Here is a 27,931-nt window from a genome sequence, read left to right on the forward strand (position 1 = left end):
AGCCCTCTGAACTAGAAGAGACGTGCCGCGCCTGGGACGATGTCATCCGCGAACTCGACCTCCGCGAACATGACCCCTCGTCCCTCTCCCCGGAGGACGCCGCCATCCTGGCCCGCGCCGACAAGATCCGCCGCCTGGCCGACGACCAGATGCGCCCCGCCCTCGGCGAATGGCACAACCACAGCTGGGAAAGCCCCCCAGCCGGGCTTCGTCAACCAGCGGAAAGCTTTCGGTGTCCTCCCTGAAGACCTTGACCAGGTACAGGTCGAATTCCAGGCCGCGCCCTCGGTGGCAACCGGCGGAGAAGGGGAGGGCGACGGAGAGACAAGGCACGAACCTCTCGTTCTACAAGCACCACTCGAGTCTGCCGAGGCTCCTACGCCCGTACCAATCATCAAGAGTGCCGCTTGATTCATGTTTTTCCTTTCTACATTTCATTTTCTCTTCAGGTTGGCTTTGGTTTGCGTACGATCATAAGCAAGAATAGCAGACTGGCACTTAAAGATAGGAACGGAACGACTGTTCCCAATCCCGGAAAATGCATTCCATCTTTCGTCCGGTAACGCTAGAGGCCTGATCGATACTATACACCCTCGCCCATACGGGCCTAAACGAGGGAGAACAAAAAGGTAATCGCAATGTCTGGTCTAGTCAGCTCCTCCAACGCTACACATGTCCGTTCTCTGGGCGGTGGTCTCCCGTGAATACCCAAACGCTGCATTCTCCCATGCTAGGAGAATCCCTTCTCCTTACAACAGCCGGCCACGTATGCCACTCCAGGACCAAGAAGGACGGAGAGTAAAAAAGACCGTCTTGTCAAAGCTGATGATTGCTGCATTCTGTAAGCCTAGGACTGCCCAATCGTGATCGTGGGAGTCGGCTCCAGCCCGGCCTGCGACGATGGTTCCTGCGTTTTGACACCTTCACTTTCCGATTCCGCCGCATCGGGAGTGACTGTGACCTCGGGAGTCGCGACATTGCTCGGCGCCAATTCTGTCGTCTTGCCCTCTTCGCCACCGCCCACGCTGCCCTGTCCCTCGGGCACCTCTGATTGCGGTTTGAGGGTCGCCACGCTCTCCTCCGTGGCCTCGTGGCCCGCCTGGTCCATGTGTTCCGCTTCGGGCACCTCGTCCGCGTCGTCTTTATCTCCCGTAGTCGACCGCGTGGTCCCGGTACTCTCGCCATTCTCGATATCGACGCCGACCATCTCGGCTAAACTGCGAAAGTTGAACATGGGCTCTGATGCATCGCCGTCTGTCGCGCCGCTACCCTGTCGTGCATGACCCATACCGCTCGTCCGACGGTTGTCCCCGTCGCCGTGGTGATCCTGGTTCGTGGAGCTGCCCGTCGCGCTATCGGCAAGAGACGACGTGATGGACGACGCATTGCTGATCTGTCGGAGATGGGACGGGCCCCGGCTTATTGTGGGAATGGGGAGCGACGACGAGTCTGTCGGGCTGGGACCATCACCCCTTTCGCCGGTATCGGCTGCTGCTGGGCCACGATCGACGCCTTTTCCCTTGTCGACGGCGGGCGTCGTTCCCGTGCCTGTGCTCGTCGATGGAGGCGATTCGTGGACCTTGCCGAGAGAGCTTGTGGAATGGGCCGCCTGGGCGTGGTGCACCGACGCCTCCATCCTGAGATGGCTCGCCCCACTATTTCCGCGGCGTCGTCCGAGGCCAAGGGAAAGGCTACTCCCACTAGCCGAGCTGCTTCCGCCGTAGAAGCTCCCTTGCCTCTCGTTCTTCCTGGCCGCCTTGCGCTCTTCCTTTTCCTTCTTCTTCGCTTCTTTCCTCTCGGCCTTCTCCTCCTTCCGCTTCCGCTCCTCCTCGGCGGCGAGAGAGAGGCGGATAGCCTCCATGAACATCATCTCCTCCAGCTCTTCCATGCGACTTCCCCGACCCGTCATACGGCTAGAGGATCCTCCTCTCGGATCGATGCCCGAGTTAGACTCGCCGTGGTGGGCGCTAGGGCTGTTAGCCCCGGTGTTGGAGCCCGACGCACCGTCGTGGCCGGTATTCCTCCGGCTGAAGCGACCCGGTCGGGGGAATGGGAAACCGCGCGACCGGTTGCCCTCGTCGCCCACGAGAAAGGCGGCGGTGTGCAAGGCGGTCGCCGCGGCCGCCCTCCGCGCCTGATGAGCTCGCTGGGCGGCGAGCTTGGTAGACCAGTCGGGGCGGATGCGGTCGGTCGTGACGACGTTGGGCGCGTTGGCCGAAAGGCTCTGTGCCCGGCCTCTACGCACAGGTCCAGCGGCCGGCGGCGATATCGTCGAGCCGAGGGAGCTCTGGGAGGACATGGCGGTGTTCTGAGAGCTCAGCGGGGGCGTCGCGTAGGCCAGGCCACGTCGGAAGGGAGGGGGGTCGTAGGTGACGCCAAACTCGGTCTGCTGGCAGTAGGGGCAGTGGGCGGGCTCGGAAATGAGCATCTCGGGTGGCTGCTCCTCGGGATTGGGTTGCTCGCTCGCGTCTCCGTGGTGCTCGGGGAAATGAGGATCTGCCCGTTTGATCTGGACGAAGCACTCGCTGCAGATGGGCTGGTGGCAACACCTCGTTTGGTTCAGGTAGGGCGGATAGTACAGAAAGCAGATGGGGCACTCGGTGGCGTCCTTGTAAAGGAACACCTCGATGGGCTGGCCGTTCACGAAGGGGTCCTCGGGCAGGTTGATTTCGCGCGGAGTCGTGTCGGACGAGGTGTTGCTGCTCTTGGACCCCACGTTGAGGGCGGCGGCGAGGGCTTTGGCGCGAGGTTTGAGCGGCGAACTGGGCGTCTGGGGGTTTGTCGAGGTGGGTGAGCCCAGAGCCGAGCTGGCATTCGCAGTCGAGCCGCTGCGGTCCGAATTGCTCGACAAGGTTCGTTGCCCCAGGGGCACGGTGAGATTGGCCAGGTTTGGCGACGATGTATTGGGAGACTGAGGGGGGTTGGGTCGAGGAATGAATTCTTCGGGCGGTTGTTCATCGGCAGCAGGAATGGGGAGGCCACGACCGGCGCAGACGAGTTGGTATTCGGTCCAGCTGTCGTCCTTGTCGTTCAAACCTCTCCAGAAGGGGGAAATTCGTCTCTCGATCTGCGGGGGTTGTGGTTAGTACGAGTCGAGAAAGATCCATCGGCGTGACGCCGAGAAGAGGGGATTTGGAAAAGGGTAAACAGAATACGGGAAACGAAAAATGAAGACTCAGACTCACCTGCAACTGCCTGACAATTTGCTTGTTAAAGTCCTCGGGACCCGTGTACGTGCCAAGCGTGACGAGGTAGCCGCCATCGACGTGTTCCTCCCGCATGCTCCGCTCACGTTCTTTCTCGCGGGCCACCCTCTCGCGCTCGAGGCGTCTAGCTTCCCGCTCCTGCCTCGTCTCCCTCCGTTCATAGGGAGCATCTTCCCTGGTGGAGGAAGAGGCGCCGGCGCTCAGGCCCAGAATGCCGAGCTCGGCACGGCCAAAACGACTATGTCTGTTCCTTCGGTCCGAGGATTGGGTGCGCGAGGACGATGATGGGTCGTGTGCAGCAGCGCCATGGTGGGAGGCACCGGGATGATCATGGCGGGATTCTTTCGTGTTTGAGTTACCCATCGCGTTCGGAACGGGAATGTAGAATTCGGGGAGAAATTGAGTGCCCGGTCGGACCGGAAAGAAAAATATCGGGTAAGGATTCTGGGTCGATGCCGCAAGGGGTTGTTGGGCGAGATTTGTCGGGGCGTTGGGGAAGAAAGGGATGAGCCAATTTCGGGGACGGTCGGAAAGGGAGGCGAAGTATAGAGGCAGGGCGAAGAGCGGCGAATAGATTGGGAAGAACCGGTCAAACTACTCTGATGCTGGTCGAGGTAATGAGTAGATAACTTGCGCCGTGTGATTCCTGCTCGAGGGGATATACCGGGCGGCGGTAGATCACCAAACTGGCATCTCGACGGTTTGGGCTTAGTTGTATTGGGATGTCGGGTGGGCTTTTGTCTTCGATTCGGGAGGGGAAGATGATGAAGCCCAATGATTCCGAGGTCCTAAAGAAAACAAATAATTCTGCCTATTCTTCGCCAAAGAGTTCGAGTTCGCAGTTTGTCGTCGCTGCCAACAGTAACGGCGTGGTGTGGAATGGATGCAGTGGAAACAAGGGGGATGATGATCGGTCGGCTAAGTGTTTTGCTGATGTCAGAGCCGAGTTATTTCCACGAGCGACAGAATGACGACAGCAATAGCAGTCGATAAATTGTCAACAATTCGGAACGGAAGCTGCCAGGGAAAGATACGGTGAGGCGGGTAGGTGATATTGATGACAGGTAGCGAGGATAGGAAAGGGTAGGTTGGAAGATTCAAAGGAAGATTCGGCTTGCCCAGGAGCAGGACCAAAGGTAAAGGCAGGATGGAGACGGACGGGTGGGGAGATGGGGTAGGATGTCGTAATACCATAAGAGTGGGTGGAGAGAATGGACAGACTGGGATGGTTGCAGCGCGTGGAGGGTCAGATGGAGAATGGATGGGGCATAAAGGCCCTGCCAAGGAAGACTGGAAACCCAAAGTCTGGAGATTCAGAACTTACTCGTTATCAATCCAGGGGATTCTGTGCCTGCGATCTGAGGGCAAAGTCGATGATCAGAGGCGAGTCGAGTCGGTGGGTGGAAGAAGTGAGAAAATGAGGATGTGGACAGGTTAAACGAGGTATGGATACGAATGGAGATAGTCGGGAAGAAGAATCTAAACAGACTGGAAAAAAAGAAAGGGCTAGACAACAATCTAACGGGGAAGAAAAGAAAAGGGAAAAGAAAAGTAAAAGAAAGGATTTCCTGTTCTTGTTGTCCGCGTCACCCTGGGATGGTGGTGAGGTGGGTGAGTGATCACCAGATACGGGAAGAGGAAGAACGACGGAGGGGTGAGGGGTTGGTACACCGTGTTTGTAGCTTCGTACTCGGACTCTGTACTGTATCTGTACCCGTATCGATCAAGTGGTCGGTGTAGAGTACCGGTTTGGTTGGTGGCTGTACTTGTTATGTAGTGCCTACATAGGCACAGCGACTGAACCCAAGGTCTGAACCATCGTATCCCCTCTACGTCCCTTCTGCGAAGTAACGAAATAACGAGAAATGAAGAGCAATATCCGCAGGACACTATCCATACGGCCTTTCCCAGGATGTACGTTACAAGTGTGCGTACCTAGGTAGGTAGATACATCGGCTCGACACTTGTGTCAAGTTACTGTACAACCTACAGGATGTACACTGTACGAGGGGGCTTGTGCATTTCCCCACAAAATCAGCTTTCTAATCAACACTACCTCCTCAATGTCTCTCACATCTTCCTGTAGCCGCCGAGCTCAATTGTCTCTCATGTTCATAACCCAAGCTTTCCGACTTTTGTTTGCACCGAGACGCCTGTACCTTGCCCAACAGGACCTGAACAGAATTGAACCTAGCCCGTTTGTTTTCGAAAGCTCAATTCTTCTCTTCGACGGCTACTAAGATGTACTATCAGCAGCACCGTCGCGTGATGTCTCTGTTCCCTCAAGACATTAGTAGAGACCTTTCATTTATGCTGTGTTGTAGCCCGCCTCGGAAAGATATTGCCATGTCCCTGCATGAATCCATCATATATTCATGGCTCGTTCCCCCAGTGCATCGTCTCAGTCATGATTCAGTCACCCATCTAGCCACCCTTGAGCAATGTAGTGAAGCCCATGTGATCACCCTATGCCCTTGTAGCCGTATCCCGATACGGCTCGTCAATGTCGTGCTCCGACAGTTGGAAGTCTTGCAACAGACGTTCCGTGTCTTCCGGTCCTAGTGTCGTGTGAGTATCGTTGTGGTACCAGAGGAAAGAAGAAATAAGAAAGGAAAAGGAACGAAAATGAAAAAAGCGGGAAAGGAAAAAGAAAGGAGAGCAACAGAAACATACCATCGCGCTCGGCATCAGCTCGACGTGCGACGCCCACTTTTCCGAATAATTCGTCCATATCCTCCAGCGCGACACCTTTAGTCTCGGGGTAGAAGATGACCAGAATCTTTGCACTCGGTGCGTCAGTAGGGGACTTTTTTTTTTTTTTTTTTTTTGGGGGGGGGGGGGGGGTCTTTTCCAAGACAAAATAAACAAAATAAACAAAGACGGAGACAAACCGGGATGCAGATAATGTTGACGGCCATGAAGATAAAGTAAACTTTACTCCCCAGCGTAGCGCGGCCAACGGGCCACACGTGGGAGACGATGATGGACCCGACCGACCCTCCGGACGCCGCAAAGTTGAGACCCCTGGCTCGCACGGCGGTCGGAAAAATCTATTGCGAGCTAGAATCAGCCCCGTGTTCCCCTAGCATTTCGTGCAGAATCTCTTACCTCAGTGTTGTACACCCACGATGCCGGCCCAAAGCCCAGGCTATAACCAAGGGCATAAACGAAGATGAAAGCAATGCAGATGATGTCGGCGGCCTTGCTGGAGTTGTCTGGGTATGCAATGGGCAACGCACCATTGATCTATTTCCGGACCGGACCCCAACATATGTTAGCCCACGTCCCTGGGAGAAAGGGGCGAGAAAAGAACATGAGAACAAGGGAACAGGAGTCTGCACGCACCATCATAGCAAAAGCCATCACCACACACCCGGCCACGAGGCAATTCCGACGTCCAAACCGATCAATAAGGAACATCTCCAATACCGTGAACCCAATCTTGAGAGTCATCTCCACAGCACCCGCCATGAGGGCCAGACGCGTCGAGAGACCCAGCGCCTTCAGAAGGGAAGGGAGGTAGTACTTCATCGCCGTCGCGCCGCACATGGTCGCCATGAACTGGAGCGCCGTGGCACGCCACAGCCGCGCGAAGAGGGCCGGTTCCCGGAAGAGGGAGAGCCACGACGAGCTCGCGCCGTAGTGCGTGTCGACATTCTTCACGATGGAGGCCAGCTCGTCGTCCACCTCCGATTCTGGGACGGAGCCCTCCCGGAGCCAGCGGAGGGTGGACCGGGCTTGTTCGAGGCGTCCGTTTTCCACGAGCCAGCGAGGTCTACGGAGCAGTCAGTGGGTCAGTTGGTGCGACGAGGAGCACAGGCTCGGTAGGCCGGTGGAACAGTCAAACTTCGAACGAAACGGAAAATAAAGTAAAGTGGGGGACGGGTCCTCACGTCTCGGGGATCCAGGGCAAGCCCACGGCAAACGGAAAGGCGGGAATGAGCTCTAGAAAGATGGACACGCGCCAGCCGTAGTAATGTCCTGTCGGAGATGTCCAGTATGTCATGAGATAGCCGACCCTGAATATGTCAGTCAGGTGTCTTCCCTTGGCAAGTCGGATGAAAGTTCTCACCAGAGACCGAGAGCCAGTCCTACGATGAAGCCGACATGGTTCATGGTGACAAAGTGTCCTCGTTTGTTGGCTGGCGAGACTTCCCTACATTGATGGTTAGGTTTCTTAAAAAAAAGAAAAAAAAAGAAAAGAAAAAAAAAGCGAAAGCACTTACGTCTGGTAAAGGGGCACAGAGGTGGAAACGACGGCAACACCCACGCCCGAAATGAATCTTCCCACGATCATGGTAGCAAAGGCAGACCAGCCATCGCTGGTGGCCTGGAGCATGGCACCGAAGACGAGAATGACAGTACCGCAAAGTGCAGCGAAGCGACGACCCAGCCAGTCGCTCAGGGGATGCGAGACGAAAATGTAGCTCAGGAAGGTGCCGAGGTAATAGATGGCCGTGATGATACCCTTGGTGCCGGCCTGGGGGTTGTCGAGCATCTCGACCCATCCCGGGTGCACAAGGATCGACGAGAGGATGCCGATGTGGTATCTAGTCTGATCAGCTTTCCTGGTCGGAAGCGGGCTGGGGAGACGAAGGAAGTTGTGGGTATGTCGAAGTATCGTGGTCCCCAACTCACCCCCAAACTGAAGCGCCGACTCCAAAGTAAAAGCAGAGGAAGTAAAGCCGCCGGACGGCTGGCGGGGTAGGCGGTTTGTTCATGGCTAAAGGCGGGAAAAGACTTGAAAGCGAATGTTGAATGTCGTCCAGTTGAAGCTGCGTATACGACGAAAAGACGCAGACGCGAGAAATTCAGGCGAAGGATTGAAGAGACTGAATTATGTGGCGGACGTTCGAGGCATCGCTAGATAAACCCCGTTTTGGGACCAAGACTTGGACGAATTGACGGCGCAGCGAGCATGCAACCACACACGGAAAAATAGAGGTGAGCGAGGGGATGCGGGTGACAACTTGGGAACCAACCCCTGCCACATCTCCACGGCTGTCATGTTATAGGTGCAGCCGGCGGATATAGCCGATATGTCATACCGAGCCTCACCGAGGTGGGTCGCCGTGGGGGTCCGATAACGGTTCCGGAAATTACTGATTACATAATCAGGTATCTATACAACAAAACGTGTCCAACACTTCCCTCAACTCCCACCACCTCGTCTACTATCTCATATCATATACTCGTACAATATACTCAACACACGCATTACAGACTCTTTCCACGTCATATCGTATCGCTCTCTCATCGATCCATCATTGGACGTATTCTGGACCATATAGTCCCTCCTGGCCCGCAGCATCAGGCCAGCCGAGACCATCGCCGTCCCATTCCGCCTGGGGTTCGTGATATTGGCCCTGCAATGGCCCGTGGGCGAATTCCATGGTCTGATCGACGCCTCCACGTGAAGAGGAAGGAGCCGAAGCCAGAATGTGCTGGGATATAGGCGCGACCGAGTCTACTCCGTACACCCAATGCTCGGTTATAGACACAGGGGCCTGCTCGGATGGGAAGTCTGAAGTGCTGCGACTCCTGCCCACTCCCGATGCCATCATGCTCGAAGAAAAAGAAGGAATCGACGTTCCCAGCACCGTCTTGTCATCCGACACACGAATCTCGCCGCCGACGACTTCTATCAGCGGCATGAGCGGCCGGACGCCCGTCCCATATCCGGCTCTAGCGTCCGAGGACTCCCATCCCCCATCGGGCCCGCATCCAGTGCTGTAGCCGGGGTAGGGGAAATTCGCCGCAGAAACGCTTCCCTCCTGCCATCCCTCGAATTCGTCCGCGTCCACTTCAACCCCCGAGTCGGGCCGTGACGCAAACTTTCTCCCGGCCCGCATTGTGCTGGGCCCCGAGGCGTGCATGAAGGCGTTCGAGTTGGCTGTCGGTTCGACCCGTCGGTTGCTTCGGTTCGAGTACGGCCTCATTTTGGCCTCGCCCACGCACTGCGCCAGCACCTGGATGAACTGGTTCCTGTACAGGTTTCCAATCGTCTCCAGTGCTTGGGGGTTGAGTCCCTTATCCCGGAGGCTGGTCTCCAGCGTCGTCAGGCTGTCCATCAAGCGGGTGGTCACTTCAAAGTGCTCAATGACGGGGCAAAAGTCTGTCCGACGTGTCAGTCGCCTCTACGATACGTCTCACTTTATCGGGTATGCCGAGACAACCCACCCCAGTTCTCCACCTGGTGATCCTCGTCGTCGGGGAACAGCAGCCCCCAAATCTCCCTCCATTGCACGTCCACCGACGTCCCGCTGGCCCTCTTCCTGCTGAGGAGCTTTGTCGCCGTGGATCCGTCGATGCCCGACTCGGGGTCGTGGTCGGTTATGTCGCACATTTGCTCCCGCGGGAGCCGCTGGTGATCGCGCAGGTCCTTGCGGCAAGGGAAGTCGCGGTTACACCGGTCGCAGAGGAACGCGGACGGGTCGGCCCGCCTGTGCTGCTTGACGATGTGTTGTCTGTCGCTTTTTGTGTCAGCTGAGTCTGTTCCCTTGTGTCCCTTTCCGCTTTACACTGCCAACTATCGTCTTGGACGACTCACCGTAACTCGGCAAATTTGGGAAAATAAGTCATGGCGCATGAATGGTGTTCCCTGACGTTGAACCGTGCCGGGTTCTTTTTCCGGAATGGGCAGCTCAGGCGCAAGACCTCGTCAGGTTCCTTGAGGGCCTGTCTAGCCCTCTTGAACGGCACACCTGGATCGCCCTCTTCCTCGCCCATATCGTCCCCTTCTTCATTCCCCCATCGGCCGGGCCCGGCCTTCTTTCGCTTCCCGCCTTGCTGCTGCTGTTGCTGCGAGCCCCGGCGCGAAACCGTGCCTCTTGACGCCGCCGCCGTGGTCGACGATCCCTCCGAGGAAGTGGATGTCGTATGTGTCCGTTGCGGAAGGGGAGACCACCGGAAGACAGTGCGACCCACGTCCTGGATGAACCGGCCGGCAAAGTGACGGAGCAAGGCCGGCGGGGAAGTCACCTCGTTCAGCTCGACGCCGTAAACAGCCTGCAAGACGTAATTGAGCACGTCATCTACCTCCTCGTTGGAACATTCCATGGGCGGTTCCATGGGGTTTTCTATGGACGTTTGTGATTGGCGGGATGGTCGTTCACTACCCATGTCGGAACTCCATCTCTCTCTGAGAATAGGATGCCGCTCGAGAGGAGGGGTCTCTGGGGATGTTGCCCCGTCTGCCGGTGTCTGTGGTCTATTCTGATGTCAGGTCTCACAAAATATGTGTGACGGGTCACATCAAGACTCCGATGGTTTGTACCTGGGTGTGCCGGCCGCTAGGGGCCCTTCACAGTTCTGCTCCATCGTATCTGACACGTCTAGCTCGTCCAGCTCGTCTTGTACAGCTTGTACGTCTGGCACCTCGCGGTGGTACTCCATCTTGGCTTCTCGCGAACCGGGATACCCGTCTTCGTCATACATCGATTCCACGAGGGTAGAGCCGGAATCGTAAGACACACGACATCGGTGCCTCATGCTCATTCGAGGCCTTGTGATGCCTGTACTCTCGGGATCCGGCGTTGTCGCGCGTGTAAAGGTTGACAAAGTGGGCGACATGGGCAAGAAATACGTGGTGGCCGTGTCGGGAGGTTGCGACGAACTCATGGTGGAGGACGTGGGCGAGCGGTCGCGGTACTGCTGGGCGAGGATAGACGAGATGCTGAGACCCTCATGGTACTTGGAAGTGTGCGGAACAGGATTGGAGTGGACTTTTGTCTCGATGTGGGACATGTCCATGGGAGGGAAAGTGCTCGTGGAGGTCGACGAGACCGAGGAGGTGGTCTTTCGGTGCGTCGTTGTTGGTGTCGATGTGTCGTCGCGCGATCGGATGGGCATGGCCAAAGACCACACGCCCACGCCCGCCAGGGGCCGAGGAGAGGAGACCATGATCGGCAGATGGGAGGTTGCACGGTAAGGATGCCCTGTCCGTAGTATAGATGGACTTGACGTTCGATGCGCTGGTCAAGTCTCTCAAGCTTACTTTGACAAAGAGGAATCCCCGACAGGATTGCGACTGAGAAACGATACACGTGTGGTCAAGAATGTGAATGGCGGAAGAAAGGCGACCAAGAGAAGAAGCAAAAAAAGTCAAGTAAGAAAGAAAACAAAAGAAAGTAAAATGGTCCGGACCTGACGACGGAGGGCATCCGGGGTTTGTCCTCCGTCACGGAGAAGTCCATCACCCCCGTTTCCCTGGACAGGATGAAAGTTCCTGATTGCCACGACAAAGGAGCGGGTGGGAGTCACCCACCCCCTGGCAATTCAGCCTTTTCGGAGGCTCGGTCGCCTATCTCAGTATTAGCACCAGACCCTTGATTAACAGGGGGAACAAAGCAGGACACCATAAGATTGGTCCATGATTGCAGTCATGTAAGCCGCATGGAGCTTCATTGGGCGATTTGGCGGCCTACCCTGCGTTGCATATCCTCCTGACGGCAATCCGTGGGCGTTGATTCGTTCAAGATCAGAACCATCTTTGATTCCTCTAGATTTCGTATCGTCCCGCTGCCGATCTGGGGAACCAAAATATGCAGACATCGTCCCAGGAATGCATTCGGGGCATCCCGCAGGGGCATAAGCGCTCGAAATGACGTCAAACCGGGCCAAACCAAGCCAGGATTTGTCTCAGGGCACAGTGAGCCTGAGTATTGCGTCGGGCTTTTTCCAGTTCCCGTTCAGGGTTCAATTCAGGGGCACCGTGTCTGTCCCTGATTCTTCCCTGAATCCCTACTCCCCTGGATGCTTCCCCGCCGTCGACTAGAGAGCACGTGCATCTCTTCTTCGAAATACTGACCCTGTGTCGCTTATTGACTGACATGAGTCTGATTGCCCCTCTGTCCCTCCGATGTCGTGTCCCAGATTCAGTTGGCAATGGGGCCAGCGAGCTTTCCTGGCCCAATGTTTTAGCTGCAGCCTTACAAGCCGTTTCCCCTTCGAATGGCATCTTTATTGGCTTATGGCCACCACGAGCTACCGATCAGTCGTCTCGGCGTATGGCTCCCTCGGGGGAAACTGAAAGTCGCTTCCATCTGGATATGGGACCAAGGCAGAGGTCGAATTCGTCAAGATGCACAGCACCAGAAGACTAGATAATGAGACGAATAGTAAATCCGTCGAGCAAGAAGTAGACAACACAAGAAATTGTGAGGCTTTTATAAACAATGCCATAACTTGAATGACCAAACTTCGTCTCGTGATAATCCAGCACCCCAGCTTTCTAGTGTCAATGGAGTGGAAGCGGACTTATACGACAGAACCCCTTATCATCTCCTGCCATAAACAGCCACCCATGTCGCAACCGAGCCCATCTGTCAATACGACCAACCAATATCACACTCCAAGGTACGATGGTCGACAATCTCTCCTTTACCCCGTATTGGCAATATCTTCCATGTTGCGTTAACACAACAGAGTCACAGTCAAAATCGAACCGAGCGTTACATCAACGATACCTCCGGTCCCTGGACTGTATATACAGAGAGGAGAACGTCAGACTCCCCGACAGACAAACGGCGCCGAGACAGTCTTCAGAAGGAGCTGGACTCCTTATTGCGCCGAGCGAGGCAGTAGACAGAGCTCGCGTCATCAGGATGACTTCTAACCGATCAGGAGATGGAGTTGATTAGTGGTTAGGTGTGGGCTACGAGCAGGAATATGATATCATGATGGAGTTGAGGGTACGTTTGTTCGCAACCGGGTAATATGAAGCCATATCTGCTCAATGGTTGCAGATATATACAGGCACGAGAAAGCGATGTGTACACGAGGAAGAAACACAAGCCCTTGTCATGTCGTCTCCCTGGCTAATGATTGGAATATACACATGGTTATAGTTACTTGGTATCCCGCGGCACCAGGAGTGTGTCATTCAGACCATATACTACTGTCTGACTCTAAATGTCCTTGCTATTTCGACCCAGCAGCGTTACGGTATTTTGTTGGCTTTACACTACCTGCGGTAGAGGGTAACAGCGCCACAGATCTTGGAGGTCAGAAGAACGCTGAGTGAGGTTACGAAAACATCCATGGAAAAGGGGGAAAGGGGTCAGATGGAAGGCTGGGCCGTATAGATCCTGAGACTGCCAATGTTCTCTGATGAGAAAAAGAGGTAAAGACGATGGCAACGTGGTTGAGACATAGCGGTCGTCGATCCGAGACTCTAATTGCCAAACCTCCAGTCACAACATTGAACATTGAACACTTCTGTTTATTCGCTCGGTATGACAGCTAATCCCCCTTGCCTGAATATAGCGGCCCCCTTACTCCAGAAGCCCCCTAGCTCGGAACGCCCTCCGCAGAATCTGACGAATCACATCTTGCTTTTGCAAGTTGTAATCCATCATGTTCATGCCAGCCCGGACACTAGCAGCCGCGGCTTCCCGTTTCGCCGCTGTGTACAGTTGCTTCTCGTCCTCGTTCTCCAACAACCATTCCTTGAAGATGAGATGCCGCAGAGGCTCGGCACTGCCCTTGGCGAAGACGTGCAGGTTGCAGTGCGGCTCAGTGATGGTGAAGAGACGATGCTCGTGCCAGTGTGGCTCCCTCGTGAGGAACAGGAACCCGGCCGACTGGAGGGCCGGCACGTAGCTCGCCTCGTCGGCGGCGTCCGGGACGGTGAGATCGATGTCGATGATGGGCTTGGCCGGGAGGGACGGGACGGAAGTCGACCCGACGTGGGAGACGACGAGGGCCTTGGCGCCGAGGGCATCGACGATGCGGCGCTTGATGGATTCAAACGCTTGCGGCCAGGAAGGGTCCGGGTCGACGATGACTAGAGGCTGCTTGACCGTGCGGAAGTTGACGCGCTGGACCGCTGCTGGGTCGTACTCGTAGTCCTTGGTGATTCCGTCGGGGTAGGCCTCCATGTTCGGGTTCTTTGGTGTGGATATCAGCTGGGAACCGACATTCTCAGTATTACGACTTATTTCCTGTGGCGGCGGGCAGCGAAGTTTTGTCGTGTTCTGTTTTGATATCCGGGGCCCGAGTTGACAGATCAGGAGATGATGCGCGTGACTCATAGCCGACATACTGCATTGCATTGGTCGACTCGCACTCGCAAGGCATGGGAATCATCGGGACCAGAGAACAGTAATCACTCCCCCTTGTTGTTCGAAACCATCTACTCTCTGCTTCCAGAGAAATCAGCAAAGCAGAGCACACCAGAAAGAGAAGTATATACGTGTAGCATATATTCGTTATTCGTAAGGCCCGGCAAATCCTGCACAGCCCAATGTCGTCTCCTGTTGGCTGTGTTGTGTTCCTGACGATGTCATATTCTACCGCCCAAAAAGCCGTAGTATTCAATGTACCATGGGAAGTTGCTTTCTCTTCATGGGCCCCCCAACGACATGATATCCTACTTCCACCGTAATCAACTCAGTGTCTCGACCTTGTTGATCTGCGTCCGGAACTTCTCCGCCCACTCGGTAAACTCATCGCTGTCCTTGTCCCACGGCTTTTGCAATAGTTCCGACAGGGCGCAAACATCCGAGAAGCACTGGCCGGACATTCGATCAATCTCATCGCTGTCGAGATCGTAGAAAGTCCCCGCGAGCTCGTCAAATTGGTGTGAGAGTGACTTGAGGGACTCGACCATCTGATCCAAACGATCCGTCACATGGGATGAGCCCTCTTTCGGCAACGGTGGGAGCGTCTTTAGCCTCCGTCTGATGATTGCTTGGTAGAGAAGGGTGGTGAGGCGCATCTTCTTCAGACATGATTCAAGCCGGTCCCGAATCCGGTCGGGGTCATCGCGTGGGATGGCTTGGCCCGATGCCATCATCTCGTCCACAATATCCTGGACAGAAGGCATCATCGAGCCCAAGCCCGAGTCGCGGTCCGTATCGTCAGCAATGTCATTTTCGTCCTCGTCCTCGTCGTCATCGTCATCTGGCGTCTCTTCCCCCCAGTCCTTCAACTCCTCCATAACATCCTTCAAGGTATCCCGAAACTCTTCGACTTTGCTCACGAAGCAACCGCCAACGCCAGCCTTGGAAAAGCGGACCACCTCGTCGCAGGCGGCCCAGAGTGTTCCCGTCGCCACGATGCTCCCTTTGCTGGTGCCGGCAGCCGCCGAGCCATGCTCCTTCAAGTTGTCCGATAGAATCTTGCCGTCGGTGGGGATCCTCTCGATCAACCCGCGCAGCTCTTTGAGAGCCATATACGTTTTCCAGGCGAGGTCTCGTCGTACTGTCAAGGTGTATCTATCGGCCGTGCAAGATTGGGCGGCGGCGGCGAGGCCGGGAATAGCGCTGCCTACAAGCTCCTGAAGGACCTTGATGATGGCCGAGGGAGTAAACGGTTCATTGATTATGAGGACCGAGATCTTGGTAGCATGTGCTCTGATGAGAGTGGCTGAGTCGTGGGCGAGCGAGAGAGCGTCGACGGAGGTGGAGGTTGGAGAAGCAGCCGCATCTTGGCCTTGTTTCGAGGGGTCTTTGTTGTTATTGATTTGGAGCAAGACGGTTTCCAATTGCCGGAGGAGGTTAATTGTGGTGGTCGTAAGAGAGGCGAGTCCTCGTACCGAGGTATCGGGCGTTGCGGTCGACATTATGGGCGGCTATCGAGGCGACTTATAGAGGCGAAGGGATGGAGAAAAACGTGAAGGAAAAATTGTCTACGGCGTTGCCCCGCGATGGACGGGGAGATTACCTGCGTATCTTGTGAGGGGTAGGTAAATGCTTAATCGATAAGAGATAACCAGTGCCGTTATCGTTATCGCCACGTGATCCTGCTGACACAGCCCATGCATGGGCGTTTTAGGTGAGCTGGAGCTTTGGCCTAGTTCGAGTCTCCCCGTTTCCCTCTCGTCTTCGTTCCCTAGTTCCCTCTACCACAGCGGGAAGTCGAGTTTGGCATTTCCATCATGTATCGGAGTCGAGGCCTGGTACTATTAGGTACCATCCTGTCGCTTGGATCCGCTTCGGCGGCATCTTTGCCCCGGGGTGTTGGCCCTGAGTGTTCGTGTTCATTCCGTGTTGATGCCCCTGCCATTGCGTTCAACACCCTTAGACTAACCTCTTGTATCTTAGTTGCCAAATACTACGAGAACATCCAGGACGGTTTCTCGTGTATCGGCCACCCGAACGTCCAGGTCAGCTTCTCTCAGATCAACGACAATTCCTGCGACTGCCCAGACGGCTCCGACGAGCCCGGAACCGCGGCATGCGCCTACCTCAACGATCGCTCCCCGCCCCAGCCTCTTCCCGGTTCTGCCTCGGGTTCTACCAACACCACACATGCCCTTCCCGGGTTCTGGTGCGCCAATGCCGGCCACCTGGGCGCCTACGTCCCCTTCATCTACGTAAACGACGGCGTCTGTGACTACGAGCTATGCTGCGACGGTACCGAGGAATATAGCGGCGTAGGAGGCGTCAAGTGCGAGAACCGCTGCGACGAGATTGGCAAGGAGCACCGTCGGATTGAGGGGGAGCGTAAGAAGGCCCTGGAGAAGGCGGTAAACAAGCGCAAGACCATGGCCACGGAGGCCAAGGTGCTCCGACGCCATGTGGAGGCCAAGGTCGCCGCGCTCCGGCAGGAGATCCAAAAACTCATCGCCAAGAGGGATGAGCTGGAGAAGAAGTACGAAGAGGTCAAGCGATCCGAAGAAGGCAAGGTTGTCAGGAGCGAAGGAGCCGGCGGAAAGCTTGGTGTTCTCGTCGGGCTCGCCAAGGACCGCATTTCCGAACTCCGCGCGACTTTGGAGAAGGTGGTGAAGGATCGGAAGGAGCTCCAAGCCAAGGTGGACGAGCTCGAGGGCATTCTGCGTCGTTTCAAGGAAGAGTACAACCCCAACTTCAACGACGAAGGCGTCAAGCGGGCCGTCAAGGGCTGGGAAGACTATGCAGCCCGCGTTGTCGGCGATTCCAACGATGACATCTCAGACGCCGAGTTGAGTAACGTCCTATCGGAGGATTCGGAAGACACCGGTATCAACTGGAAGGAGTTTGAGGAGGAGGAGACCTCGGATACGGATATCAGTAAGTGAGCCCCTTGACGGTGGCCTGAGCCGAGAGCCTATGTTCCCCTACTCTCTTTCCCCATCTCGCATCTGACATAGCTGGCAGTCTACAACCTGGAGGCCTACCTCCCCGCTTTCGCCCGCGACTTTGTCCAGTCCAAGCTGAAGCTTCTCCGTGTCTGGCTCATCGAAAACGGTCTCGTTGCCGACACGACCACGCCGGGGTCGGAGTCCCGTGCTGCGAAGACGGCTCGCGAAGCCAAGGAAGCCGCGGCCAAGGTTGTCACGAAGAAGGAAAAGGAGCTCGGCGAACAGGAAGCCGATCTCGAATTGGACTACGGCGTCGACGACATCTTCCGCGTGCTCAAGGACAAGTGCGTCTCGACCGACGCGGGGGAGTACGAGTACGAGCTCTGCTGGATGGGCTCTGCCAGCCAGAAATCGAAAAAGGGCCACGGCAAGACCAACATGGGCAGGTACAAGAGCATCGATTACGAAATGGCCGACGAGGAGGACCGGCCGGACGGCAAGAGCCTGGGCCGCGGCAGGCGCATGGTGCTGCGCTACGAGGACGGCCAGGGATGCTGGAACGGCCCGAAGCGTAGCACGGCCGTTTGGCTGGCCTGCAGCGAGACGGAGGAGCTGTGGAAGGTGTCTGAGATGGAGAAGTGCGTGTACAGGATGGAGGTGGGCACGCCGGCGGCCTGTGACGAGCTGGTGGAGGCGTCCCAGCCCATGGCCAAGGATGAGTTGTAAAAACAAAATGTCTCGATATACGGAAGGTTAGGTGTGGCGTTGAAAGCGCCGGGTCGTAGCATGGCAGCAGGGGATGCAAGCTCGAGATGCATAGCGAAATGAATCGACTTGGGAGTCGGTAAATATCCAACACATATTGCACCTATTTTTATCTCCCAGAAACAAATCAAGATGCTTTCCAAATCAAAAGGGTATCAATTTTATTCTTGGTCGTACATGTCTGCATCATCGCACTCGTATCCATACAGATTCAACATATTACTCGTTATGACCTGGCCAGCAATTTACGCCGTTTACTCATCTCTTCTTGTTCAGCCAGCACCTTGGCCGTCAGTGACGCCGCCATGGGGTTATTGATCCCGCTCGTCTTGCTCGGCGCATCCTTTTTGGCAGGCTTGACGGCCTCCTCCGTGGCGTGTCGTTTCTCCCCCGACGAATCCCCCTCGGCGGTGCCCTTGGCCTTGCGCTTCTTCTTGTTCGACTTGTCCTTCTTCAGCGCGTGGGTGAGACCAGCGGCGCGGAGCTTCTCCATGCGCTGCTCCAGCCTCTTGACGTCCGCCTTGTCGGCCGGTAGTATGGGCACGACGTTTTCGCTCTTGAACGGCTCGCTGCACTCGGGGCACAGTTCTTCTCGGATCTCCTTGATCGCCACGTCTGCGAAGACGTGGCCGCACGGGACGAGGTAGACGGCCTTGGTAGCAGGGCCCAGCTTCTTCAGGGATATGGGGCAGATTCGCACATCTGTCCCCTTGTCGCCGGAGCATGTGACCTTGAGCTTGACAATGTCGCGCAGCGATCTGATTCCTGTAGATGCGAACGTTGGGCCGGCGCCGTTGGATGGCGGGTCGGTGGGTGCGTCCGGAGACGGTTGCTCGTCGGAAGGCATGAGGGATCTCAGGATGGTCTCGTAGTTGTAGAGGCGGCCGCGCCAGTCGGAAACGACGTTGTCCATGTCGAGCGGCTCGCTGGTGAGGGGGTCGTGAGCCCAGGCGTGGGCGAGGGATTCGAGGGCATTGGCTTTCATTTCGCTGATGGTGGGAGCGCGCGCGGCCGACTTGACCAGCTCTCGCCGCGTGGGGATGGAGCCGCCATCATTGCCCATGATAGCAGTTGGGCGGCCACAGATTCAATCTCGAGGGGATGTATCGAAGAGTCGGGGGACGCAGATTAAAGCTGGTGGCGATGCGTCCGAAGCGTAACTGTGTGTTGCATGTTGATGGACTTGGGAGGGAGGGACGTAATTACTTGCGCACTTACAGCTATCTGCTTAGTAAACATGAGAGATAAGATAAGCACACCTGGTCAGGAGACCCGACCGACCCCACTAGATTTGCCAATATTAGGTAATTACTTTATTGATTACGAATACTGTACGAAGTACAGCTGTAACCATTGGAGAAGTACTGTACGTATCGCGTCGTATTAGTTGTGTGTGTTTCCCGGTCACTGTATACCTTCCCAATACATAGGTAGAGTTCAGCCTCGTCCACGAGGCATCACATCACAGATCGCCAAACCTCCTTCCATCTTCCCACCTTCCTACTTTGCCTTGTGCACTTCACCACCCCACATCCTTTCTTTCCATATCACTTCTACACTGTTCATGCGCGCTTAAGCATTGAGCCACTCGTTCTGTTTACCCTTAGGTTAATTGCTTCGACCTCTTCCCTTTGATTCCCGTCTATCACGCGCACACCAGAGTCCATAAACTATCGTCTGCTTTGGCTTCGGACGCCAAGGAACAACCACACCACGACCTGCACGAGTCGCGATCCATGTCGCGATCCATGTCGCGTCTCTTGTGACTATACGAACGCTCTGGGGCGCCAGAAGTGGTTGTAGAGCAGGGCGACAATGGCGACACAGCAGCAGATCGCCCTTGAGCGGCTCGATATCATTACCCGTGACCTTCGTTCTAGGTAAGTTGTTTGTCTTGATTCACGCGCCTTGTCCGATGCTGGCACCTTCCAGCATCCCTCCAGGCACCCATATAAAGTACTAACCACGGAACTTAGTCGAGTTTCTGACGATGCTCGGAGACGAGCAGCTCTTCAGCTCCGTGAGCTGGTCTTGGTCTGCCACCGAGGTTTGTCTTCCTTCCCAATTCACTTCCCGTCTTCCATTTTTCCGTGAGATCCCCTTCTCATTTGCCTTGCCTACAGATCTCCAGCCAGACCACTTCAACACTGTCTACACCGCAGTCAACAATCGAATCACCCAGCTCATCGCCCATGGAAACGATTCGGCCGAACGCCTGGGCGGCATCTATGCCCTCGATAGCATCGTGGACATTGAAACCTCCGACCAGGCAACCAAGTATGCCCGCTTCCTCCAAAACCTCAAGACCATCCTGCGCGGCAAGGACATAATCCCCATGCCAGCAGCTGCCGTGACTCTGGGAAAGATGTGCCGTCCGGGCGGCTCCGTTATTAGCGAGCTGGTCGAATCCGAAACCCAAATGGCCCTGGAATGGCTTCAGAGCGACCGCGTCGAGGAACGCCGATACAGTGCCGCCCTCGTCCTCCGCGAGCTGGCCAAGCAGGCCCCGACTCTTATGTATAGTTACGTGGGTCTAGTCTTGGACCTCATCTGGAGCAGCTTGCGCGACACCAAGCATCTCATCCGTGCGACGTCGGCCGAAACAGTTGCCGCATGCTTCCGCATCATCCGCGAGCGAGACCAGGAGCTGAAGAAGTCTTGGATGGAAAAGGCATACAATGAGCTCCTGCGGGGCCTGCAAAACGGTTCCATCGAGTATATCCACGGCTCCCTCCTCATGCTGAAAGAGCTACTGGAGCAGGGCGGCATGTTCATGCAAGACCACTACGCCGAGACTTGCGAGATTGTCTCACGATACAAGGAGCATAAGGATCCGGCCATCCGGAAGACCATCGTTCTCCTGATTCCCGGCCTGGCGAGCTACTCGCCCGCCGAGTTTGACCAGAGCTACCTTCACAAGTTCATGATCTATCTCATGGGCATGCTGAAGAGGGAAAAAGAGCGAACCGATGCCTTCCTGGCCATCGGCAACATTGCCACCTCCGTTAAGAGCGCCATTGCCCCGTATCTAGACAATCTGATGATCTTCGTCCGCGAGGGTCTCAGTCAGAACGCTCGGAAGCGAGGGTCCGTCGACGCCGTCTTCGAGTGCATTAGTAGGCTTGCCGTAGCCGTCGGCCAGACCCTGAGCAAATACATGGAGGCCCTTCTCGACCCCATCTTCGAGTGCGACCTCACCCCGAAGCTGACCCAGGCCCTCGTCGACATGGCCTTCTACATCCCCCGCGCCCAGGAGACCATCCGGTCCCGCCTCCTCGACATGCTCAGCATCGTCCTCTGCGGCGAGCCGTTCAAGCCCCTGGGTGCGCCCCACCCCAACACCTTGACCGCCGCGCCCGTCATCAGCAAAGACGCCAGGGACCCCCACGCCTACGAGCACCGCAAAGCCGAGATCAAGCTCGCGCTCAATACCCTGGGGAGCTTCGACTTTGGCAACCACGTTCTTAACGAGTTCGTGCGTGATGTCGCCATCAAGTACGTCGAAGATGAGGACCCCGAAATCCGGGAAGCCGCCGCCCTCACTTGCTGTCAGCTCTACGTCCGCGACCCCGTCGTCAACCAGACTAGTTATCATGCCTTGCAGGTGGTCAGTGACGTTATCGAGAGGCTTCTCACCGTCGGCGTGTCCGACCCCGAGCCTTCTATCAGAAGGACCGTGCTGGCCGCGCTCGACGAGCGGTTCGACCGCCACCTCGCCAAGGCCGAGAACATCCGCACCTTGTTCTTCGCCCTCAACGACGAGGTCTTTGCCATTCGCGAAGTCGCCATTTCCATCATCGGCCGCTTGGCCCAGCATAACCCGGCCTACGTGATCCCGTCTCTCCGCAAGACCCTGATCCAGCTCCTGACCGAGCTCGAGTTCTCCGACGTCGCCCGTAACAAGGAAGAAAGTGCGAAGCTCCTGAGCCTCCTGGTCCAAAACGCCCAGGGCCTCGTCAAACCCTACGTTGATCCCATGATGTCTGTCCTCCTTCCCAAGGCCAGCGACCCGACTCCCTCAGTGGCCGCCACCATCCTGAGGGCCATGGGACAGCTCGCCACCGTCGGAGGCGAGGATGTCCTCCCCTACAAGGACCGCCTAATGCCACTTATCATCGATGCACTTCAGGACCAGAGCTCCAATGTCAAGAGAGAAGCGGCACTGCAGGCCCTCGGCCAGCTGGCGAGCAATTCGGGATACGTCATCCAGCCGTACCTCGAGTACCCGCAGCTCCTGGAACTCCTCCAGAGCATTATCAGGACCGAAGACCAGCGCGGCCCTCTCCGCAACGAGACGATCAAACTGATCGGCATCCTCGGCGCCCTGGACCCTTACAAGTACCAGCAGGTCGAGCAGGACGGGCCGGACGTGCAGAGGAGTGCCGAAGCCACGCAGATGACCGACATCTCCCTCATGATGACGGGCTTGACGCCCTCCAACAAAGAGTACTACCCCACCGTGGTGATCAACGCCCTGCTGCAGATCCTCAAGGACAACTCTCTCCAAGCCCACCATCCCGCCGTCATCGAAGCCATCATGAACATCTTCCGCACCCTCGGCCTGGAGTGCGTTTCGTTCCTGGACCGGATTATCCCGGCTTTCCTTGGTGTCGTGCGGGCGGCCCCGCATAAGAGGGTCGAGTCCTACTTCAGCCAGCTCGCCACCCTCGTCGGTATTGTCCGCCAACATATCCGTAATTTTCTCCCCGACATCGTCGACACGTGCCGCGAGTACTGGAATGCCGGCCTGGGTCTGCAGTCCACCATCTTGTCACTGATCGAGTCCATCTCGCGATCGCTAGAAGGCGACTTCAAGATCTACCTCGCAGGACTGCTTCCCCTGATGCTGGGGGCCCTGGAGAAAGACACGTCGTCGCGTCGCGTGCCCTCCGAGAGAGTCCTCCACACCCTGCTCGTCTTCGGGGCTAGCAGCGAGGAGTACATGCACCTGATCATCCCCGTCATCGTTCGCACGTTCGAGAAGCAGGGCCAGCCGACCCATCTCCGCAAGACGGCCATCGAGACCATCGGCAAGATCTCGTACCAGGTGAACCTCAACGACTATGCATCCAAGATCATTCACCCACTGACCCGCGTGATGGCGGGTGGCGAACCTTCTTTGCGCGTTGCTGCGCTCGACACTCTCTGTGCCCTGATTCATCAGTTAGGAAAGGACTATCTGCATTTCATGGGCACCGTGAACAAGGTCATCGCTGCTCACCAGATCCAACACCAAAACTACGACCTCCTCGCCAGCAAGCTCCAGAAGGGCGAAGTCCTCCCCCAGGACCTTGGGTCGGCGGACCGGTTCGTCGACCACATCGATAACAGCATGTTCGCCGACCTGGCGTCCAAGAAGCTGGAGATGAACGCCATACACCTCAAGGCGGCCTGGGATACCAAGGGCAAATCCACCAAGGAGGACTGGCAGGAATGGCTGCGCCGGTTCTCGACCACCCTCCTGGCCGAGTCGCCGAACCACGCGCTCCGCGCATGCGCGGCGTTGGCCAGCTCGTACCTGCCCCTGGCTCGCGAGCTGTTCAACTCGGCGTTCGTGTCGTGCTGGTCCGAGCTGTTCGACCCTTTCCAGGACGAGCTCATCAGCAACATTGAAAACGCCATCAAGTCGGAGAACGTGCCGCCGGATCTGCTCGGCTTGCTCCTTAACCTCGCCGAGTTTATGGAACACGATGATAAGGCCCTGCCGATAGACATCCGGGTCCTGGGGCACCAAGCGGCGCGCTGCCACGCCTACGCCAAGGCCCTCCACTACAAGGAGCTCGAGTTCTTGCAGGACCAGAGCAGCGGGGCCGTCGAGGCGCTCATCGGCATCAACAATCATCTCCAGCAATCCGACGCCGCCATTGGCATTCTCCGAAAGGCGCAGCTCTACAAGGAAGGGATCCAGCTGAGGGAGACGTGGTTCGAGAAACTCGAGCGGTGGGAGGAAGCCCTCGACTTCTACAACAAGCGCGAGAAGGACCTCGGCGAGGACCAACCCGTGCCGGTGGAGATTATCATGGGCAAGATGCGCTGCCTGCACGCTCTGGGAGAGTGGGATTCGCTCGCCAACCTCGCCAGCGATACTTGGTCCAACTCGTCTCCGGAGGTGCAGCGGCTCATCGCGCCGCTGGCCACGGCGGCCGCATGGGGCCTGGGCAAGTGGGAGTCGATGGATCACTACCTCCAGTCGATGAAGCGTCACTCGACCGACCGCTCCTTCTTCGGGGCGATCCTCGCGCTGCACCGCAACCACTTTAGAGAAGCGCTGAACTGCGTACAGCAGACGCGAGACGGCCTCGATACCGAGCTTAGTGCTCTCGTGAGCGAGTCGTACAACCGCGCCTACACGGTGGTGGTCCGGGTGCAGATGCTGGCGGAGCTGGAAGAGCTCATCTTCTACAAGCAGACGGACGAGAAGAAGAGGGCGGCGATGCGCCGCACGTGGGAAACGCGACTCATGGGCTGCCAGCGCAACGTCGAGGTGTGGCACCGCATGCTGCGGCTCCGGGCACTCGTCATGTCGCCGGGGGAAAACATGCACATGTGGATCAAGTTTGCGAACCTCTGCCGCAAGTCGGGGCGCATGGGCCTCGCGGAGAAGTCGCTGAAGCTGCTCGTGGGCACCGACTCGTCCCTGGTCAGCACGATTCCGTATTGGAACGAGCGTCCCGGGCAGTTCACGGCGAGTCTGCCGAGGAACATCCCGCCGCAGATCATGTACGCCGTTCTCAAGTACCAGTGGGATATCAGCCAGCAGCCCAACAACAAGGCGTCGACCATGGCCGATCGGACACTCTACTGCCTGCGCAGGTTCACGCAGGATTCGGCCCACCGACACGAAGCTACCAAGGCGCACCTCGTGGCACAGGCGCCCCAGGGGGTGGATATCATGAACGGCGCCGGCGACCACAGCTTCCCTCACGTGTTTGACACGGCGGGTGTGATGAACCCGCAGACGCAACGGGCGCTGCAGGAACAGACGATGCTGCTGGCGAAATGCTACCTGCGGCAGGGGCACTGGCTGATTGCGCTGAACAAGGATACGTGGCATCGCAAGCACGTCAAGGATATCCTGGCGGCCTACTCGCACGCCACCAAGTTCAACCCCCGCTGGTACAAGGCGTGGCACGCGTGGGCTCTGGCCAACTTTGAGATTGTCCAGGCGGTGTCTGCCCGGGGCGAGGTCAAGGTGTCGGACCAGCAGCTGATCATCGACCACGTGGTCCCGGCCGTCCGTGGGTTCTTCAAGTCGATCGCCCTATCCGAGGGCAGCTCGCTGCAGGACACGCTGCGTCTCCTGACGCTCTGGTTTGCGCACGGTGCCAGCGCAGACGTTAATGCCGCTGTGACGGAAGGCTTTACGCAAGTCAGCGTGGATACCTGGCTCGAGGTGATTCCCCAGCTCATCGCACGCATCAACCAGCCGACGCGGCGCGTGCAGCAGACGGTGCACGGGCTCCTGGCCGACGTGGGGCGGGCGCACCCGCAGGCGCTCATCTACCCGCTGACGGTGGCGATGAAGTCGTGGCAGAGCGCGCGGCGGTCGCGGTCGGCGGCGCAGATTATCGATAGTATGCGGCAACACAGCGCCAACCTCGTCGCGCAGGCCGACGTCGTCAGCCACGAGCTTATCAGGGTCGCTGTGCTGTGGCACGAGCTGTGGCACGAGGGCCTCGAGGAGGCGTCGCGGCTGTACTTTGGCGACCACAACATCGAGGGCATGTTTGCGACGCTGGAACCGCTCCACGATCTCCTGGAACGCGGGCCGGAGACGCTCCGGGAGATCTCGTTCGCGCAGACGTTTGGTAGGGACCTCACGGAGGCGCGGGAGTGGTGCCGGCAGTACGAGACGAGCCGGGACGTGAACGACCTGAACCAGGCGTGGGATCTGTACTACCAAGTCTTTAGGCGGATCTCGCGGCAGCTGCCGCAGCTGACGTCGCTGGAGCTGCCGTATTGCTCGCCCAAGCTGCTGGCGGCCAAGGATCTGGACCTTGCCGTCCCTGGGACGTACCGTAGCGGACAGCCCATCGTCCGTATCATGGAGTTTGACGGCACGTTCACGGTGATTAACAGTAAGCAGCGGCCGAGGAAGATTAGCCTGATGGGCAGCGATGGTGTGCGGTACGGGTTCCTGCTCAAGGGCCACGAGGACATCCGCCAGGACGAGAGGGTGATGCAGCTCTTTGGGCTGTGCAACACGCTGCTCGCCAACGACTCGGAGTGCTACAAGCGCCACCTTAACATCGAGCGCTTCCCGGCCATCCCGCTGTCGCAGAGCTCGGGTCTCCTGGGGTGGGTGCCCAACAGCGACACGCTCCATGTGCTCATCAGGGAGTACCGCGAGAGCAGGAAGATCCTTCTCAACATTGAGCACCGTATCATGCTGCAGATGGCACCGGATTACGATAACCTCACGCTCATGCAGAAAGTGGAAGTGTTCGGTTATGCGCTGGACAACACGACGGGCCAGGATCTGTACCGGGTACTGTGGCTGAAGAGCAAGAGCTCCGAGGCATGGCTGGAGAGGCGGACCAACTACACGCGGTCCCTGGGCGTCATGTCGATGGTGGGATATATTCTCGGACTGGGCGACAGGCACCCGTCCAACCTGATGCTGGACCGCATCACGGGCAAGATTATCCATATCGACTTCGGCGACTGCTTCGAGGTGGCGATGAAGCGCGAGAAGTACCCGGAGCGGGTGCCTTTCCGACTGACGCGTATGCTCACGTACGCCATGGAGGTCAGCAACATTGAGGGCAGTTTCCGGATTACTTGCGAGCACGTTATGCGCGTGCTGCGCGACAACAAGGACAGTCTTATGGCGGTATTGGAAGCGGTACGTTTTTTACCCGTGTCGTTACTCTCTTGGAACTCGAACTAACATGACTGCAATTTCAGTTCATCCACGATCCCCTCCTGACCTGGCGTCTCACCAACACCAAGGCAGCCAGCCCGACTGGTCCCGACTTCCGAGCCGGGGGCGATCCAGTCGTGTCGGGGCCCCAAGGCCCGCGAGCGCGGCGGCCGTCGATCCTCGAAGCCGACGCGCCGCCGTCGGAACTCCTCGCCATGGGAGGCGACACGGCGGTGCTGGCGGGCGGGACGTCGAGGTCGCGGGCGAGAAGGAATTCGTCCCTGGTGCCGAACAGCCTCGCCAACGGAGCCAACGGGCAGGATGGGCCGGAGACGCAGAACGCGCGGGCGCTGGAGGTGTTGGATCGCGTGGCGCAGAAGCTCACGGGCAAGGACTTTAAGCCCAACGAGGAGCTGGACATTGTCAGCCAGGTGAACAAGCTCATCACGGAGGCGACCAAGCTGGAGAATCTCTGCCAGCACTACATTGGATGGTGCAGCTTCTGGTAGGATGCGGCCTGGAGGAAGCGAACCATGTGAAGGGAAAGGGATGTGGAGAGATCTTGCGTTTTTTTTTCTCTTTTTTTTCTCTAATCTTGAGATGCGAGTTGCGAGGGGGATGATGTGTGGAACTGGCGTTGAGGGAGCCAACTCTTTGCGACGGGAGCCTTTTGATCAGAGGGCCCGATGGATTACAGGGTTACAGGCAGGATCTCGTTGGCCAGTGTCTTTATTTCGCTTCTTTGTCCGCGTCAGAATACTCTCAGTTATCAGAGGGGAGTGACTTGGCTGGTGGTATTTTGGTGTTTTTGTTTTTGTCTGACTTTATTTCACTTTACTTTTTGAGTGTTGATGGACCTCTGGACTGGATTCTCTGGGCGTTGCGGATCTCTAGGATCGATCCGAGGGCCACGAATAAGAGGTTTTGTCTTGGGTGATAGACTGATAGTCCTGCAGAAATGAAGCTCGTGGTGTTGTTATACCCTGTTGACCATGGGGTCTGTCCGGATCTGCCACTGATGGGAACGACAAGGCGGATCCTTTTACGCTGACTCGCATTGTGTCATCGTTCACTAGACTGGCATCGCCGGCG

General features: G+C 57.1%; 9 protein-coding genes across 11 annotated transcripts in view; 4 read left to right on the plus strand and 5 right to left on the minus strand.

Moving 5' to 3' along the window:
* ACRALDRAFT_2116077 (uncharacterized protein) overlaps positions 1–287 on the plus strand; it is a gene marked incomplete at its 5' end in the record, with an annotated part of 1,092 nt that extends 805 nt beyond the window's left edge. Inside the window, one exon of the mRNA XM_071023739.1 lies at positions 1–287. Within this exon, the coding sequence (XP_070878926.1) occupies positions 1–15 (15 nt within the window). The 3' untranslated portion in view covers positions 16–287.
* Positions 12–3,569, minus strand: ACRALDRAFT_206033 (uncharacterized protein; the record flags this gene model as incomplete). 2 transcript variants are annotated; one of them, XM_071021915.1, is made up of 3 exons in its annotated part: positions 12–249; positions 521–607; positions 855–1,888. In XM_071021915.1, the coding sequence occupies 3 exons, from the start codon at positions 1,886–1,888 to the stop codon at positions 12–14; spliced, it is 1,359 nt and encodes a 452-aa protein (XP_070878927.1). The 2 variants fall into 2 exon arrangements, with proteins under 2 accessions (XP_070878927.1, XP_070878928.1); XM_071021916.1 differs by lacking the exons at positions 12–249; positions 521–607 and adding an exon at positions 3,186–3,569 and having other exon boundaries at positions 848–3,067.
* Positions 3,570–5,236: 1,667 nt separating this feature from the next.
* On the minus strand, positions 5,237–11,259 carry ACRALDRAFT_1079156 (uncharacterized protein; the record flags this gene model as incomplete). 2 transcript variants are annotated; one of them, XM_071018867.1, is made up of 14 exons in its annotated part: positions 10,483–11,259; positions 9,757–10,416; positions 9,387–9,673; positions 8,491–9,321; positions 8,255–8,308; positions 7,845–7,929; positions 7,433–7,756; positions 7,279–7,362; positions 7,100–7,225; positions 6,552–6,981; positions 6,315–6,452; positions 6,098–6,256; positions 5,880–5,985; positions 5,237–5,764 (listed from the first exon to the last, which is right to left on the minus strand). In XM_071018867.1, exons 1-14 carry the CDS (start codon positions 11,106–11,108, stop codon positions 5,673–5,675), a joined length of 4,002 nt encoding a protein of 1,333 aa, XP_070878929.1. In that variant the 5' UTR covers positions 11,109–11,259. The 2 variants fall into 2 exon arrangements, with proteins under 2 accessions (XP_070878929.1, XP_070878930.1); XM_071018868.1 differs by lacking the exons at positions 5,237–5,764; positions 5,880–5,985; positions 6,098–6,256; ... (5 more) ...; positions 7,845–7,929; positions 8,255–8,308 and having other exon boundaries at positions 8,471–9,321.
* Positions 11,260–11,808: 549 nt separating this feature from the next.
* Positions 11,809–13,418, plus strand: ACRALDRAFT_2015079 (uncharacterized protein; the record flags this gene model as incomplete). Its single annotated transcript, XM_071019795.1, has 12 exons — positions 11,809–11,973; positions 12,043–12,201; positions 12,241–12,364; positions 12,427–12,441; positions 12,505–12,614; positions 12,641–12,802; positions 12,848–12,906; positions 12,953–13,006; positions 13,055–13,080; positions 13,184–13,226; positions 13,278–13,308; positions 13,362–13,418. The coding sequence occupies 12 exons, from the start codon at positions 11,809–11,811 to the stop codon at positions 13,416–13,418; spliced, it is 1,005 nt and encodes a 334-aa protein (XP_070878931.1).
* Positions 13,341–14,333, minus strand: ACRALDRAFT_1060110 (uncharacterized protein). Its single transcript, XM_071016183.1, has one exon. It carries the CDS (start codon positions 14,084–14,086, stop codon positions 13,481–13,483), a length of 606 nt encoding a protein of 201 aa, XP_070878932.1. The 5' UTR covers positions 14,087–14,333; the 3' UTR covers positions 13,341–13,480.
* A 47-nt stretch (positions 14,334–14,380) lies between these two features.
* Positions 14,381–15,047, minus strand: ACRALDRAFT_1060109 (uncharacterized protein). The gene has a single exon (XM_071016182.1). The coding sequence runs from the start codon at positions 15,031–15,033 to the stop codon at positions 14,593–14,595; it is 441 nt and encodes a 146-aa protein (XP_070878933.1). The 5' UTR covers positions 15,034–15,047; the 3' UTR covers positions 14,381–14,592.
* Positions 15,048–16,086: 1,039 nt separating this feature from the next.
* Positions 16,087–17,937, plus strand: ACRALDRAFT_2096763 (uncharacterized protein; the record flags this gene model as incomplete). The annotated part of the gene is made up of 3 exons (XM_071022795.1): positions 16,087–16,180; positions 16,253–17,200; positions 17,288–17,937. 3 exons carry the CDS (start codon positions 16,087–16,089, stop codon positions 17,935–17,937), a joined length of 1,692 nt encoding a protein of 563 aa, XP_070878934.1.
* Positions 17,938–18,202: 265 nt separating this feature from the next.
* ACRALDRAFT_1067400 (uncharacterized protein) lies at positions 18,203–19,039 on the minus strand (the record flags this gene model as incomplete). Its single annotated transcript, XM_071017444.1, has 1 exon — positions 18,203–19,039. One exon carries the CDS (start codon positions 19,037–19,039, stop codon positions 18,203–18,205), a length of 837 nt encoding a protein of 278 aa, XP_070878935.1.
* Positions 19,040–19,479: 440 nt separating this feature from the next.
* ACRALDRAFT_1038929 (uncharacterized protein) lies at positions 19,480–27,827 on the plus strand. Its single transcript, XM_071015115.1, has 4 exons — positions 19,480–19,856; positions 19,953–20,023; positions 20,100–26,821; positions 26,884–27,827. Exons 1-4 carry the CDS (start codon positions 19,792–19,794, stop codon positions 27,346–27,348), a joined length of 7,323 nt encoding a protein of 2,440 aa, XP_070878936.1. The 5' UTR covers positions 19,480–19,791; the 3' UTR covers positions 27,349–27,827.
* Positions 27,828–27,931: the final 104 nt, after the last annotated feature.

This window comes from Sodiomyces alcalophilus, assembly GCF_042370955.1.
Source record: "Sodiomyces alcalophilus JCM 7366 unplaced genomic scaffold ACRALscaffold_1, whole genome shotgun sequence".
Lineage (NCBI taxonomy): Eukaryota > Fungi > Ascomycota > Sordariomycetes > Glomerellales > Plectosphaerellaceae > Sodiomyces > Sodiomyces alcalophilus.